The 17799-nt window shown below is 36.7% G+C and overlaps 1 protein-coding gene across 1 annotated transcript in view; it reads left to right on the top strand.

Moving 5' to 3' along the window:
• PRTFDC1 (phosphoribosyl transferase domain containing 1) overlaps window positions 1-17799 on the top strand; it is a 54573-nt gene that overhangs the window by 28850 nt on the left and 7924 nt on the right. The window contains exon 4 of the mRNA XM_015810640.2: window positions 7070-7135. Coding sequence (XP_015666126.1) covers window positions 7070-7135 — 66 coding nt within the window. The remainder of the gene's footprint in view (window positions 1-7069; window positions 7136-17799) is intronic.

The following is a 17799-nucleotide window of genomic DNA, read 5'->3' as shown; positions in this document are numbered from 1 at the left end:
TATATATATATATATATATATATATATATATATATATATATATATATATATATATATATATATATATATATATATATATATATATATATATATATGTATATATGTATGTATATATGTATATATATATATGTATATATATATATCATATGAACCATCTAGAAGACATTGAGTCAAATAAACTGCTTGTAGATAAACTCAAACAATATAATTTTCTCCCTAGTATCTTTCTGCAGATTATTTTCAGCTACAGCTAGACTCAAATATATTTGAGGTTTACAAATTCTATTTTCCTTTTCTGCCTTTTTATTGAGGATTATATTCTAAACTACATTGTGGCTCCAGGTTGGCTTATAAAACACAAGATGTGCATCTGAGTACTTGTGGTCTGCTAGTCCTTTTGTGTGTGTGTGTGTGTGTGTGTTATATTCATTCTCATTCCAGTCACATAGCATAAATCCTCTCCTAGTTGCTGTGTAAAGCACAGAATGTTATTGGTGGAGAGAGACACTGGCAGTTGCTCAGTTCAAATGTCACTGCAATGAATAAATCTTTGCAACTGCACCTTCCTTGAGAAATGGTTATCCTGCTTTTTTTTGAACATCTCATTAAGCTAGAGCTTATCTTCCTTTGTTGCTTACAGCTCCCACCATTAGGAAGTTTTGCCTAATGTGTAACTGTGTCTCTGCTATTTTCATATCTGTGTTCTATTTCTGCTGTTTAAAATAAAAGAAATAATGTCTTGCCATCATTTTAGAGTAGCCTATTAAATATTCAAAGATTTATGTTTTCCAGACTCCTTACCCTTCCTCTTCTGAGATTGACAATCTTAAAATATAGTCAATATCTGGATATATTTTTTCTTGAAGAGAAACTGATGGATCCACTATTGCTGATGTTTGAAGATGCTATGCACTTCAACAAAAACAATCCAGAAGACCCAGGCTTTCAATTTACTCATGGACCATTTTACCTATTTGGTAGAATAAAACAATTAATTAATTCCTTCATTAAATAAAGCACCTAGAAACAATAAGACCAAGTAATAGGCCAAACAAAAGATTAAACAATTTTAGAATTCTGTTAAAATTAGGTTTCTGCTGGGCATCCTGAGAACTGCTGTTTCATTGTTGTGCTTTCCAAATTAAAAAAAGAGCTGTATCCTTTGAAAACACCAATTAATCATGGCATATTGTCCATTATATTGGATCTTTTTTTAGGAACTAGTACAAGGAAAAGAGATTTCCTGCTGTAAATATTATGAGTATACACATTCCATGTTCGTATATATATCTGGAATTTGAGGTAAATTCTTCCCAACATGTTAAAAATAGAAGAAGGTGTGTTCACACTTTTATCAATGCTTCTAAGGCTCTTGAGAACAATAAATATACTTCTGAGTTTTCCACAAGAGCAAATAAGAGATGGGGCATATTGCTGTCAGGAATATGAGTCACCATCTGTCTGGAGAATATCCTATGATCATTCTATAAAATAAACCTAGAATTATTTAAACAATGCCATGGTTGGCAATGAACCATCTAATAAAAAGTGAGTATTTGAAGAATGGGACATGTGCACTAAATAGTGCAGATAATTCCAAAGTTACAGTTCATAACCTCCAGTATTTATTTTGGGTTGAAGCACAGCATGGATGTAGTTTTCTCTTTTGGTTTGCTTCCTGCATTACAAGGAGTTTTCAATTTACAATCATTTATTTAGCAACCATTTGAAGTTTTAGTGGCACTTTAAAAAATGACATGACTGGTCTTCGCTTTAATGACCATCATAGCATTCCCGGAATGGTGTGATCAAAATTCAGGTGCTTGGCAACTGGCGTGTATTTACAATGTTTGCAGCATCCCAGATCATGTTATCACCATTTGCAATCTTCCCAGCAGGCTTTTGACAGGCAAAGTCAGTGGGAAAAGCCAGATTTGCGTAAGGACTGCAGGAATCACTTAACAACTGCAGAGATTCACTAACAACTGTGGTAAAAAGGTTGCATGACTCACTTAACAATTGGCTTGTCTAGCAGTGGAAATTCGGTCCAAATGGGGGCCATAAATCAAGGATTACCTTTCTATAGGTCTTAAGGACCACAGATCTTAAAAGAGATGGTAAGGATTACAGGTCTAGAAGACATTAAAATAACTCTTTATCATTTTTCAATTTAGGGACCAAGCTTTGGAATGAATTGCTATTGGCAACTGACAACCTTATCTAGGATTAAAATGCTTCCTCCCCCCTCCCCCCATAAATACAGAAGGCATATATTCTTATTCTGCTACACTAGAAACAGTGGACAACAGCTTTCTAACTCTCTTGAGTTCCAGCCAAAATGTATCCGATTTTAATTTCCAAAGGTCCTAGTCAACATGGTTAAGCAGCCTGAGGGATTATGGGAATTGAAGTACATCTGGAGGGAAAAGTTTGGGGGAAAAACTGGCATGCCGAATAAAATTAAATAAAGCAACAACAAATTTAAAACAGGTGTAAAGTGTCATGCTCTTTTTTACATGTACAAACAATCTACATTTTTGTGTGCAAACTTTACGTAGGTAATGTTTGCAACATTTTCTGATCAGGGAATCAAACTGCAAAATTTGGAGGTGTGCAAAAATGAAAATATATCTGCAAGCCAGTCTATATATTATCTTAGGAAGTGAAAATTGGGTCAGTTTATGTTATGTTATGATTGCATTTTACGTTCCAACTCTGTGGGTGCCTTCAGGATAGCAGTAACACTGAATGAAACAAGATGATTAAAAGACAGATTCTTCAAATGCTCTGAAACCACTGATATTTTTAAAACTTCTCTTATGCTTTTTCTATGAACTCTAATTAGCTGTCTTGCTTGGGTTCGTTTCTGGGAGAAAAAGAAGAAAAGGAAAGAAAAGGGAGAGAGAGAGAGGTGCCAAGCCTTGAGCTGATAGCCAAAGGACATTCAGTAAATGTCCTTACTCTTTCAGTAAAAAGCCCATCACAATTTAATGAGGTAAACCTGGTAAAGGCTTAGAAATTTATTACTGTTGGTTTGTTTCATGATAAGGTAGCTTTTGTTCTGCCAGAACACTTTAAAAAGGGACCACTTTCTCCTCAGCTATCCCAAAATCACAGATGTGTGTTGCTTTTTACAGTGTTCAGGAATCCTTGTTACAAGAGCCCCTTTCTTTTCTTGAGATCACCCACACGTAGCCTGATGGATTCAAGATCCCTCTGGTCTCCAGGAAAGAAAAAAAAAGATAATAGCTGCCCCACCCAATTCAGTGGAGATGATCTAATACTGGAAGAATTGGCAACTTAAATGTTGCTATAGAAACCCTGACCAAGTGGTTACAGAATCTTAATTTGCAGATAAAAGAGGAAAACTACACTGGTCTGTAAGGACCAGTTGAGCAACACTAGTGACATTTTGGAAGAATTCTAATTGTTCAGCTGTGGATTTTGGAACATTATGCAGAATTTTTCTCTATTTAAAAGATCATACATGGAAAAGCAAATCTAAGCAAAGCCAAGAAAGGAAAATCTTGCATGTGCAATTATATATGAGTAATTATTCCATGGGAGCAAACAACTTACACTATCAATGCTCCTGTTCATGCCCTTTGACATTGATAGGATTGATGTAGGGTACAAGTAGGCTTTTTAGAGCAGGGGTTCCCAGGCCCCAGCCTAGTACTGGGTTGTGGCCTCTTCAGAACCGGGCCATGCCAGTGGCTGGCTGGCACATGCACACACACGCACATATGCAGCTTGACTTGCACAACTGGCAGGCTGGCGCACACACGCACCTGTGCTGCTCAACTTACACGAGCGGCAGCCTTGTTCCCCTCTCCTCCCCCCCCCCCTCTGCCCCGGCCTGGCAGCCAAGCTGTAAAGGTTGAGGACCACAGACTTAGATGTAGTCCTTGACTTACAACCATTCCTTTAGCAGCCATTTGGAGTTGCAGTGCATTAAAAAAAAGACCAGTTCTAGCATGCATGACTGTCACAGTATCCCCTGGGCCATATGATCAGAATTTGGGCACTTGGCAATTGGCATGTGTTTATGACAGTTGCAGTGTGTTGGAGGTTACACGATTGTCATTTGTGACCTTCCCAGGGGGCTTCCGACAAAGCCAATGAGGGAAGGTGGATTCACTTAATGACTCTGTGATTCACTTAACAATTGCAGTAATTCATTTAACAATCATGGCAAAAGTTGAAAAATCAAGTGTGACTTAATAACCACTTTGTTCAGCAGTTGAAATTCTGGTCCTAGTTGTGTCATAAGTCAAAGACTACCACTTTTGCTCTATTGCAGGGGTCTTCAAACTTGGCCCTTTTATGACTTGTGGACTTCAACTCCCAGAATTCCTCCGCCAGGCGTGCCTGGCGGAGGAATTCTGGGAGTTGAAGTCCACAAGTCATAAAAGGGCCAAGTTTGAAGACCCCTGCTCCATTGCATTATTGTCCATACAATAATGTCCAGGTAAGAATGCCTGATAAGGGCCTAGACAACATTCAAATTTAAGAACCTTAGCACAAGTAATTGGAAAGAGATCCCAAACCAAAGAAAGATAAGCAGTATATTAGCCATTCTTCCTCGAAGCTGTTAAGAGTTTTAAACTATAGTTTGATTGATGGCTTACATATTAGAAACTAAAACCACTCAATTCAGTGGGCTACATTGTATAATCCCAGCTGGTCTTTATAACTGGATAATTTACTAGATTCAATGAGAAATGTTGAAAGATGTTTTGTTATATAAGCCATGCAGCTTTTTGGATTTGAATTCCAAATGCTGCTTTGAGATGCACTGTGGAGCTCCAATCTAATTCCTTGTACTCCTGTAGAAAAGATATAAATCTGAAAAATAAATAAAACTCTCTGAATTTTCAGCCAGCAGTGCTAGGGGATGAGGAATTCTTGTCTCACACACTTTGAAGGGCACTGAGTTGAGTGTTGCCACCTGACAGCATTTCTAAAGTATCTTCCAAGGATAGGAAATCTAGTGGTTTCCAGATTTTTTAAAATGGCAATATAGTACATCCAAGGTCTTCCCGTTTGATATAGCATTTGGTTTGATGGAGGTTAAAGTTCAATGGACCACCAGATTGCCTGTTCTAGTGTCTGGATCAGTCACAGATTATCAAAGCCTTTGAACTTCCTTCTCTGTTCCTTTGCCCAAGTTCCACTTGTCATCAAGGTCAAACTTAATCACTTTGCAGTTATGTTCTCTGCTGCTTCTCTGAAGTTTTCTGTACAGATTAAGAAAATGCTTTTTGATGGTAATGTCTTTGATTTGTAATGGAGAGCTATGATGCATCCAGGATCCAAAGATTGTTAAGTGTCTTGAAAATTGCCCAGTAAAGTAAGCAATGTTTAATGAGAATCAGGAAGATAGTGGGCTGAAGCACAGATAACATTAGAGATACAAACTGCTCGCTCAACTTCATTTTGAACGGAAAACGTGTCTATGAGCTGTCCAGCAATTTGGAAAAAGAGTTCCATGTTTATTTTACCTCTTGAAACATAGTGGAATAACATTCTTTATTAAGCATTAAAGAGAAGGAAAGGGAGAATAGCCGAAGAGAAATGGGAAAATCAACAAGGCTTGAATGATTTAAGGGTGTTCTCTAAATCACTGTTGTTGAGTGCAAAATATGTACAGTAATTAAAATAATAATAGTAATAATAGTAATAGAATTGGATGGGACCTTTGAGATCTTCTAGTCCAATCCCCTGCTCAGGCATGAAACCCTAAACCATTTCAGACAAATGGTTGTCCAGTCTCTTCTTAAAAACGTCCAATGTTGGAGCATTCACAACTTCTGGAGGCAGGTTGTTCCACTGGTTAATTGTTCTGTCAGGAAGTTTCTTCTTAGTTCTAGGTTGCTTCTCTCCTTGATTAGTTTCCATCCATTGCTTCTTGTCCTGCCTTCAGGTGCTTTAGAGAATAGCTTGACTCCCTCTTTTTTGTGGCAACCCCTGAGATATTGGAACACTGCTATCATGTCACCCCTAGTCCTTCTCTTCATTAAACTAGACATACCCAATTTAAGCAAGTTATATTTTCCTGTGCACCAAGATATCAAAATCTGAAAGATGATGGATGCATTATCCCAATCAAAGCCCTGTCCCCATAGGGCATTGTTTTATATCCAAAACAGAGAATTTCAATTGCAGTGAAACCCCACCATCTTGCTGTTTTTGATTGCTACCCAAAGATGTTATTGGATTTTATTGCATTGAGTGATTAATTCTTGCATTAATAGTTTTATTTTGGAATGTGGTTTGTCAGTGATTTTCACAAAATGTAGCTTTGTTTTTTTTAAAAGAAAAGAAAAGAAAAAGATGAATTGGGATTTGGGGATTAAAAAGGGGACAGACAAGATGGGAAAACACGGGGGAAAAGAAATTAGAACTGTCGTAAATCAGTCACAGAAATATAGAGAGACGGTCAGGAGGCATAATTATATATTTTCATTTCTTTTTTTTTCAGTTTCTCCTATTTTGTTTCTTGTCTCCTATCTTTCTTAGTCTTATACATTTTGTTATACTGAAAAATTCTAATTGAAAATGTTCAAAAATAGCTTTGATTTCTGAATCATAGTTTTTTAAAAACCCTTTCATTTCTGTGGGAGAAAATTTTTATTCCTGCTGTCCTTGATTGACTGGTCTATCCTACCTGAATTTATGGGGCTTATTTTAGAGTGGATGTGTACAGGATTATACTTTTACTTTTCAATTCATTTATAATTTTTCCTACATTTGCATAGCTTTACCTGTACTGGAGAATGAATATCGGATGAAAAATTCTCCTGAATTTTCCATAGAAATGGCTTCCTTGGATCTGTCAGTGAAAGATTTGATGAATTCTAGATTATAGTCAATATATTAAAGTTGTTGAAAGCTAAATATGATAAAACATAAAAATACACCATTTTCAGAGTCCTAAAAGGGAGAGAAGAATAATTGATCAAGCAGTCAGTGCAAACTAACAAATCACAAGATATGTTTCTACTATCCAAGTTCTTTTTTACTCATACTAATGGTGAAAGTGAAATTCTACGTTCTGTTTTTGCAGAATGACCAATCTATGGAAGATACTCGGATCATAGAAGGAGATGACTTTCCAAAACTGGCTGGAAAGGTTTGTACACCTTTTAATAGAAATATTTCTTTTGTTCTTAAAGGAGTTTGAGTTTTAAAAACTGCTTATTTAACCTTGAAACTAAATTTTGAATATGGAACGTATAAATGATTATTTATAAATACCGGTAATCCTTGTTCAATGACTGCTCATTCAGTGACCATTCAAAGTTACAATGGCACTGAAGGGGGACACTTATAGACATTCCTTGTCAGTGAAGCCATCGCAGTATCCCTGCAGTCACATCATCACAATTCAGGCACTTGGCAACCAGCATGCATTTACAACATTTTCAGTATCTCTCAGTCACATCATCATGCTTGTGATCTTCACTACCAGTTTCTGCAAGCAAAGTCAGTGAGGAAGCTGGCAGGAGATCACAAATGGTAATCATGTGATACTGCATTTAACGACCACAAGGATTCATTTCATGATCACCACTGGAACTATCATAAGTCCAAGCAATCATATGACATTGTACTTTATGTCTGCATCACTTAGTGATGGAATTGCTGGCCCCTATTGCTATCATTAAGTAAGGAACATCTAATAAATTACCAATACTGATAGGTTTTGTAGTGCTCTAAGTCAAATATCCTTCTGGGACTCTTGCAACCCCCATCATTCCCACAGCATGCCCACTATGAATCCAGTTAAAAATATAAAGATGTATGTGATTATATTTGAATGCCATGATAAATTATATATTATTATTTTTCCTAAAGCCACCAGATGTGTTGAACATGGTTTCCATACTTGCTTTTGTTTTGCTGGCAAGGAATTACAAAAGCTGGAAGACTTGTGTTTGGGAAGGCTGATTTCTTACAATGAGTACAAGCCTAAGTAACCTATCTTGGACATGCATATTTCCCTACCAACCCAGCACAACTTAACTATGGTTTACGATACCATTCAGTGTCTAAACTGTGGTTAACTTTATCTAAAACATGGCCCTGGTAACATTAAATACAATTTGTCAGATTTCAACAATATGATTAATTACAGTTTGTCAGAAATGGAAACAATTGTTAGAACATGATTGAAAAAGGATGCACGTGAGACTAAACCTTGTGTAACTTGTCTCTGTAATTATGAACAATAACTTATTGTGATGTCTGAAAACAGCTATTATCTGTTTGGCTTCACAATGTATCATTACATTGGTTTTGGCAGTAGTTCTCCGTTTATACATCTTGCCAATTGATGGTGTCTTGGGCAAGTTAGCAACAAGCAAAGTCACTTGCTGGGTTAATACATTGTGCTAAGCTACTGTGGTGTCCATGTTGTTGGATGAATGTGGCATGACTATGCAGCCATTGTAATTTCTAAACTTTGAATTATATCTTAGAGCTATGTATCTACCAGCTCAGGCTTGCAAGCAAAGTAGCCATGGTTTTTGTGGCCTATATCCAGTTTGTTTTCTGTCTTGAACTGTTCTTGCCTGCTGCATCTGTGAATTGGCTAGAAGCTTCAACAACTTTAACAACCCCTCCCCATACACACACAGTGCATGTGTGTGTGTGCATGTGCGCGTGTACACACCCGTGCACATTTATTGATTGATTGATTGATTGATCAATAAAACTTATAAACAGTCCATTTCCTTCTTGGAAGGGCTCTGGGCAGTGTACAATTTAATCAAAATAATAAAACATTAAAAATTGAATAAGTTAGGATTAAAATTTAAAAAAAATGTAAAATAACTTTATAAAATTACAAAAATTCAAGAGTTCCAAGATGGGGAGATTAGGAGTTCTTAATACAGGTGGCAGGGGTTCTCATGCAGCCTACCAGTGCCCCCCCCCCCCAAGGCTACACAGCCATGTTTTGACCCCTTTGCAGAAGGCCACGAGATTAGGAGCTTTCCTCAACTCTGAGGGCAAGATGTTCCACAAAGCAGGTGCAATAGCAGAAAAGTCTTTCTTCCTTGACTCCGCCAGTCAAATTTTTTGACCCTACCTAATCAAGTGGGACATACTAATGTGATGGGGCAAGCCGTTCTGTAGGTAACCTGGCTTCATAGATAATAACAAACACCTTAAACTGGAGTTAAAAGCAAATTGGAATCCAGTGCAGTTCGCAGAGCAGAGATATTATATGTGGCCTTCTCTGGGTACCCATTATAGCTCACACGGCTGCATTCTGCTTCCAGATACTTTTCAAAGATGTGTAAATATATTGTATGTGTGTGATATGTATACATTATAAACATCTATATTGTTAGATTTCGTTCAATTCATTAAATCAGTAACCTATGGTTTCAAAAAGTGGTTGCTAACAAAATTCATAGTTTATTCATTGTTATTCATTGAGCCTCTTTTGTGCTTCATGCTAAATCAAATATTAAATACTGCTTCTGGTTTCCAGAATCATCAAAATAGGCAGTAAATTACAGAACTTTTTAATAATTTCGGTTATTATAACTATTCCATTTCTAGCATCTGAAGTCTGGAGAACAAGCTGTGTTTCTTTTTCCACTATATTTGGACGTAATGATTTGGCAAGGGGAGTAGAGTGGGGGATGGGAACTTTGTTAAAGTACAAGATTGAGATGTGCAGATGACTCATGTGAGGATGTAACTATGTAGTCACATATAGTTGATTATTCCATAATGTACCATGTTGTTTTTTATATCATTGCGTTTTGTTATAGATGTGCTCCAGGGCTGAGATGTGCAAAAAATGAAAGATTTACTTCATTGGGCTCAGAACATTGGGATCATAACGAAGTTTGGTCTAGTGGTTAAAGCATCTCCCTACTCCCCTTGTTTGAGTTTGGGCCAATTACCAATTACTAAGAGACTGTGAGTTCAAGTTCCTTTGTAGGCATGAAAGCTGGCTAAGCAATTTTGGGCCAGTCATTATCTCTCAACCCAGCTACCTCACAGGGTTGTTATGCGAAAAATAGGAGGTAGGAGTATTGTGTGCATTTGTTGCCTTGAGTTATTTGTAAAAATAATAAAGGCAGAACACATCAAACTTCAAGGTAAATTTAGGAAGGGTTATAGCAAAAATAATTTATCCCAAAAGTACAATTCTGTGATAATATCATGACTTTTAACTTGTTAAATATTTCATTTCATTTTCATTTCTTTTAATGAAATAATTGATTGTATTATATTACATTTTCCTTCACCAAAATCTCACTCAGACTTTGAATTACTGAAAAAATATGAGATGAATTTATAATTTATTCAGCGAAGTTGCCACTGACAATTATATATAAAAGAAAAGCTTATATATAATTCTTTTTATCATTTTCTGTTCTGCTAATATATCCAAAACAATTTTTAAAGTAGCTTAATTGCTTGATTATGTATTCCTTTAGCTGACTGTTCAAGAAGAAAATTGTTATAATTTAAATGTTCTTTTCTAGCTTTTAAAAAAGTGACATTTGACATTGATTAGTGCCCAATCCTCTACATTTAAAATTTGTTAATAATTTCAGACAAGTGTTTAGCAGTGGGTGTCAACCTATCATATTTTGTTCATCAGGGTTGGCTATTGATAAATATATAAGATTGCTATCTTTATCGATTTAACTGATTTACAGAGTGAGCCTAAAAATATTTCTTCAAACTGTGTTTAATGGTGCTTATTCCCGTGTAAAAACCTCACCCTAAAACTGTAATCCTCTGTAAATCATTTTCTCATTAAAATATTGATTGGTTAAATTCAAAATTGATCACAGGAAAGAATTTGTGCATATATTATCTGATAGTTTAATTCTAGAATCAAGATTGCAATTTCTAGGAATGTTTTGTGATCGTGCTTTCATCTGAAGTCAATGGCTGCATCCTTGGTTCATTCTGTAACCTTGTAAGATGTGTGTTATTGTACATTTTTGTGCAAAACCACAAAATAAGATTTCTTTGAATAGCACAAGCATAAGAAACAAATACATATTTTACCATCCAACCATCCAGGTGCTTTCATTGGTCAAGGATGAATCTGTTCTTTATCACTAATATGTTATGGCTTCTGCTTTCCTTTCTAATAATATTATGCATTCCTCACAAAGATTATAGAAGTGAACCAAAAAATATTTTCAGTTCAACATACAGCAGTCTTATCTGTCAAAAACAAAGTGGTTCATAAACAGTACATATTTTACTTTCATTGTTGCTTACAGATGGTCCGTATCAATCTAGTTAAGATTAAGAAATGCGCAGACATTTTTCAGGGTGTTATTTTAAATTTATTTTGCAGAAGTAGGCTTACATACCACCCTTTGAGATGTATTGAACAGAGAAATTAAATATTAACTCCTAGTTTACCTCTTCTTACACTTGAATCATTGATTTTGTGGGAGAAAGAAAGATTGTTGGTCTTCAGGTAATCAAGACCAGTCTTTCACAAATTGGTGAGCAGGATTCAGATCCAAAGCAGACAAGAGTGGTTTGGAAACTAAATCCTATGTTTTTCTTCTTAGATGAGTACTTTCCATAGCTACTTACTACAACAGCCAACTCTTTGGGGAACAGGAAAATAAAAACATGTCATTTTTGGATTGTGCTGAAAAGGGTCCCTTAGTGTGTTTCCCATGAGTTTGCCAACTACTGTCATGAAATAGCAGGATACTTAGTGGTTGAAGAAGTGGTCAGGGTTGGTTCTTGGTCTATTGCTATTTGCCAAAAGGAGAGTCAAAATTCCATTATGTTACTGATGAGTTTTATCTACCTTCAGAAAAGTATAACCTGAAGTATTTGGCTCTTTTCTTCTTTTACAGCCCCTAGAGGTGCCTCCAACAAATCCCTAAAAATAGGAAGTGCAGCTTCCTGCTGTTTTAGGTAGGAAACCAAAAAAACAAATTCCCAAATGGGCCTAATATTGTTTTTAGAAATTCCTCTTTAAAAACAGAAGATCCTGTCCCTGCCATTATATGTGGAACAATCTCAAACATTTCGGATCATTTTCCCTCCTGCTGTAGTTCTCATTATTCTCCAAAATCTAGAAACCCCAATTAAAGTCATTCATCTCTGATCCACTCTGTTTAGCACAGGTCTCTTTTCTTTACCTAAAGGAAAGTGCAAATTTGTTTGGGAAATGGGAATGGAAAAGAATGTAACTCATTCCTCCTCTGCTGTTTTCATTCAAAAATTCTCCTGAAGACATGCATTGGCTCAAGCCCCACAGTTTTGTGAAGGAAAAAATGTTCTATGTCAAGCACAGTAATTGAAACATTCTGCCAAAATATTTTGAACTTTACAATTGTTTCTCCATTTTAATTCCTTCTGTTCAGTTTGCCTCATAAGGGCAAAAATAATTGGGCTTTAGTGACAACTTTAAATTAGAATGGGAATCCTGCATCTTGGAGTTCCCTTGAAGACATCGGTTTTATTTTATATGATACTAATTTCATGAAATTCACAACAACAGGTTAGCCTAAGCAGAAATGCAAAGGAGAGAGAAACTAGGAAAGCCTAAAGTGCTAAACAACCCGATAGTGATCCAAACTAGATCCTGGTTAGACTTTAACTCCACCTGCCATTACTTTTGACTTTTGCAGTAAGTATGAAATGATATCCCCCCAGCAGTCTATCTGACTCCCACCCATCCATGTTCCAGAAATCTTTAGAAAATTGCTGTTCCCCCAGGCCTCAGGTAGAATATGTCCGACCTACATTAGCTTTATTGCAAAATCTTGCAATTCTGAAAGCACCTCTACCTTCCTTTTACTTTCCAGAAAATTGGCGTGTGCGTGGGTGCTTTCTGGAATGTTTCCCATGGCCTTTATCCTTCTGTAGGTGAAATATATTTTTCATGACCATTGTCTGGGCTATGGCTCTTCCTCTTTGTCCCTCAAGATCATAGTTTAGATTTAGAAGAAGCTTCTTGGGTGAAGTGAAACATTTTCAAAGAAAAAAACGAAAATTCAGTTGCCTTTTGAAAAAAAAAAAAAAAAAGCACCTTTGGGACAACCATGACCTGGATGATTGAGTATGTCCATAGACACTCAGTTTTGTTTTCTGTCGTAGGTGATGTGTTTGACTGGCTGCTGGACACTTTGTAAATTGTTTTCTAGTTTTACTATAAATTAGATCCTCTAAATTTCATACATAAATAAAAATAAATTCAATGGTTCACCACCAAAAAATGGTTTCTGGCCTCAGTTTTGGACCCACTATCTGCAATGCCTTTACCTGGGTCTCCTTTATCCACTTTAACTATACTTTATACTCCAACTATCTTTAAACAAGACCAAACTAACTTATGGGATGTTCTACCATCAGATGTCATGATGGCTTTAAAGGGAGACAAGACATATCCATAGATTGTGCATCAGTTCATGGAAGATCAGGCTGTTACCTTTGACTTGTGAGATTCTTAGATGTATCTAGTTGGCCATTGTGTGGCATATATGAACAATATTTCAGGATAATTCTTCTGTATTTACATATAACGATTCAATCAGAATAGAGCTGGAAGGGACCTTGGAAGTTTTCTAGTCCTACTTTCAGTTCAAGCAGGAGACCCTATACCATTTCAGATAGGTGGCTGTCCAGTTTTTTTTCTTAAAAACCTCCAGTGATAAAGCACGTACAGCTTCTGAAGGCAAGCTGTTCCACTGGTTAATTGTCATCACTGTTAGGAAGTTTCTCCTTAATTCCAGGTTGCTTCTCTCCTTGATTAGTTTCCATCTATTGTTTCTTGTCTTGCTTTGGAAAATGCCACACTTCTTTGTGGCAGCCTCTCCAATACTGAAATACTGCCATCATGTCACCCCTTGTCCTTCTTTTCTCTAAACCAGCCAGGCCCATTTCTTGTAACCATTCTTCATATGTTTTAGTCCCCAGGCCTTTAATCACCCTAGTTCAGTGATGGCGAACCTTTTAGAGACCGAGTGCCCAAACTGTAACCCAAAACCCACTTATGCATCATCAAGTGCCGGGTGGGTGTGGCCCATTGGGTGGGTGTGGCCCATTGGGTGGGCGTGGCTGCAGTGGTAACAGCAGACTGGGTGGAACTAAAAAGTTCAATCAATCAATTCCAACTTTGCGAGATCTTTTTTTTTCCCGCGAGAAGTTGAAATTGACTGATTGATTGAACCTTTTTTTTTTTGTACATGTCGGCGGAGGCTTAAAGTGAAAAGATTTTATAAAACCCAGCTGCAGGCCTAGGACTGGGGCGACAGCACGTGTGCCCCCAGAGAGGGCTCTGAGTGCCGCCTCTGGCACCCGTGCCATAGATTCGCCACCACTGCCCTAGTTGCTCTTCTCTGCACTTTTTCCAAAGTCTCAACATCTTTTTGTAATGTGGTGACCAAAACTAGATGCAGTATTCCAGGTGTGGCCTTATTAAGGTTTTATAAAGGGGTACTAATACTTCACGTGATTTTGATTCTATGCTTCTGTTCATACAACCAAGAATTGTATTAGTGTTTTTGGCTCTGCCGCACACTGCTCACTCATATTTAAGTGATCGTCCACTAGGATTCCAAGATCCCTCTCACAGTTACTGTTTTTGAGCCAGGTTTCGCCTAATCTGTACTTGTACCTTTGTTTTTTCCTTTTTACTTGTACCTTTGCCTAAGTGTAAAACCTTGCTTTTTTCCACATTAAATTTCATTTTATTGGATATGGCCAATTGATCAAGTCTTTCAAGATCTCTTTGGATCCTGACCTTATCTTCTGGGATGTTGGTTAGCTTAGTGTCATATGCAAATTTGATGAGTTTCCCTTCTATTACCTCATCTAGGTCATTTATGAAGATATTGAAGAGTACTGGACCTAAAACAGAATCTTGTGGTATCCCACTGCTTACTTCCCTCCTTGTAGATATAGTACCATTAAGGAATACTCGTTGAGTATGATTTGTCAGCCAGTTACAAATCCATCTGGTAGCTTATCAAGAAGTAGGCTGTGATCTACTTTGTCAAATGCCTCCCTGAAATCCAAGCATACTATTATGTATGCCTCCCTGAAATCCAAGCATACTATTAGCATTTTGCTGTCCTACTAATTTAGTCACTTTGTCAAAGAATGAAATCAAATGATTTTTCAAAGAAGTGCCAAGTTCTGCTGAATTGTAAACACCGCTCTTTAGTCTACCTTCTTACCTGAAATGTAGTTGTTGGCTTTCTTTACTAAGAAGACAGGAGAGTAGGGACTCAAGTTCTGCTTTTCTAAACAACTGCATCTCTGGACACATGAATGATCAAGTGATAAAGATCAGTCCTTGGCCAAAACTTCCTTTTCTTTTGCAAGGGAAGCTTCCAATCTAAACCTCAACAAAGAACCTAGAAATGCTGCCAACTTACACACTTGTTAGAAAACCCAAATTCTTCTGCTTCTTTACAGTTCTCCAAGACAAAGAGGCTGGCAGCTATGATTCGCTGCTAGTATTGAAATTCCCAGTTCCATGTTCAGCTGTTCTTGCTGCCATGCAGCAAGCAGCTACTTGCTTGCAAATATCATTAACATATTTACTTGTTTTGGTTTAGGAGAGAAGATGATTGAGTTTATTTTGAAGCAGAATAAAAGTGGGTCCTATTAGAAAAAGGGAAATCGGTTTGAGAATAACTGGCAGGATCTACATCTCAACCTTCAGAATGGAACATCTACTTTCTGCTCATTGTTAACAACATGTAAATTGCTAGGTTTTATTGTGCTGTCACAATTGGACTGGCTGTTCTAGTTCCAGAGATTTTGTTGTTAGAGCTTTACAAAAACTGACCTTACAAATAGTTTTGAACTAGGAGAAAACTGACTACAGTTTTCTTTTTCTTTGTTTGTCAATTGATTTTTACCTCCTCGCAAGAATGTTTGAAGTTTGAAGCTTTTCTTGGCAAGGAGGATATAGAATTTTGCTACTAATGGCCTATTTAAAAACAAAACACTGCCATTGTCATGAGTTAGGACTTTACAACAATGTGATATCTGATAGTTATTTCAAAGAAATTGGTGTGTATTTGAATGGCCAGCCTATGATTTACAAACTGATTTTCAAAATAGAGTATACAGCTGATTAACCTCTAGGTAATTTGCTATCTGATAGGGATACCTTTTTTTTAAGGATGAAATGTACGTATGCTGTATTTTGTACACTGTATTTTTCAGACAATCTCAAAATAACTTGAGATTAATTTCTGGAAAGTCTATAACAATGACATTGATATAGATTGGGACCTTTCCTTCCAAAAACAGGGGGCACAAACAGTTGTAGGAAGGCTGATGCCTTAGCTGGTAGTAATGATGTCACTACATTGCAAGAAGTTATAGATTTGAAATCTATAAGCTATAAGTTACTCTCAAGCTGCTCTACTGAATGATATTGTGTAAATCATTTTCTTGAGACTGTTTAGGAAGCAAGCAGTTCTTTCCTTTAATGGTTTTTCTCTTCTGGCTTTCAAAAAAGAGGGCTTACATGGGACCTTACAGGCAAATCAGTCTTCAGTCCCCATTAGCAATGTAAGCTTGATGCTGCTGCTAATTTGAAAACAATGAATGTGAAATATGAACTAATTAGAAAAGGTTGGAATTGTAGTGATGGTAAAATATAGATAGTTTTGGAGAGGATGGGTAGTCCTCAACTTACGACCACAATTAAGCCCAAAATTTCTGTTGTTAAGTGAGACATTTGTTAAGTGAGTTTTGTCCCATTTTATGATCTTTCTTGCCACTGTTGTTATGTGAATCACTGCAGCTGTTAAGTTAGTAACATGATTGTTAAATGAATCTGGCTTCCCCATTGACTTAGCTTGCCAGAAGGTCGCAAAAAGTGATCACATGATCCCAGGCACTGCAACCGTCATAAATATGAGTCAGTTGCCAAGTGTCCAAACTTTCATCACGTGGCCTTGGGGATGCTGAAATGGTTATAAGTGTGAAAAATGGTCATAAGTCACTTTTTTCAGTGATAATGTAACTTTGAATGGTCACTAAATGAACTGTTGTAAGTTGAGGACTACCTGTAGTATTTGCTAGCACAAGTTTTCAGATATATTCAAGTGCTTATATTAATACCAACTTGATTTAGCTCAGCCTTCAAGAAAGTCCAATAAATGTTCCTAAAATAGCATTTTGGTAGTTATAGAGTGCACATCTGGATTTTGTACAAAGCAAGATTCTGAAAATATACTAGTTAATCAAAATTACCCATTAGAATCCCGTGTAAACCAGATTAAATTATTTTAATAAAATCTTCAGGCCTTTTTCCCCACATGTACCTAATCAATGCACAAAAATCCAATGGCAACATATTCCTTTTTCGACCATGCCTCTTTATCTCATCTCCAGGCTATCAACAAGAGAAGCTTAAGTTATCTTTAGCTATAGCAGTGTTAAAGTAGTCTTATCCCTCTTATTCCAGTGCAGTCCAAGGACAGACAAGATATAAGAAACCTGTTAGGCTTTGGATAGAAGTCAAGCAATCACAATGGCTTGAAACAGGCAATAGAACCAGGATGAGGATCAGAAGCAGAGACAGTAAATATCATGCTACTATAGTTTTCTGCTGATTCAAGGATTGGTGGAGAACATTTCAGTTTAACAATGAAGAAATGTTCTCAAATACCTAATTCACCTATCAAGTTAGATGTAAATATCTTCCTCAGTTGCTTTTGACTAAGAATTATCCTTTTTCAGGATATATTTTTATGATAGCAAAGCATTGTTAAGAAAATTACTCAATGACAGCTTCATTTGTGTCCTGTGATTCATTTA

This window comes from Protobothrops mucrosquamatus, unplaced genomic scaffold (assembly GCF_001527695.2).
Source record: "Protobothrops mucrosquamatus isolate PMUCROS unplaced genomic scaffold, P.Mucros_1.0 scaffold13, whole genome shotgun sequence".
Taxonomy (NCBI): Eukaryota; Metazoa; Chordata; class Lepidosauria; order Squamata; family Viperidae; genus Protobothrops; species Protobothrops mucrosquamatus.
Note: the sequence above shows the minus strand (reverse complement) of the source record. Positions and strands in the feature narration are given on the sequence as shown.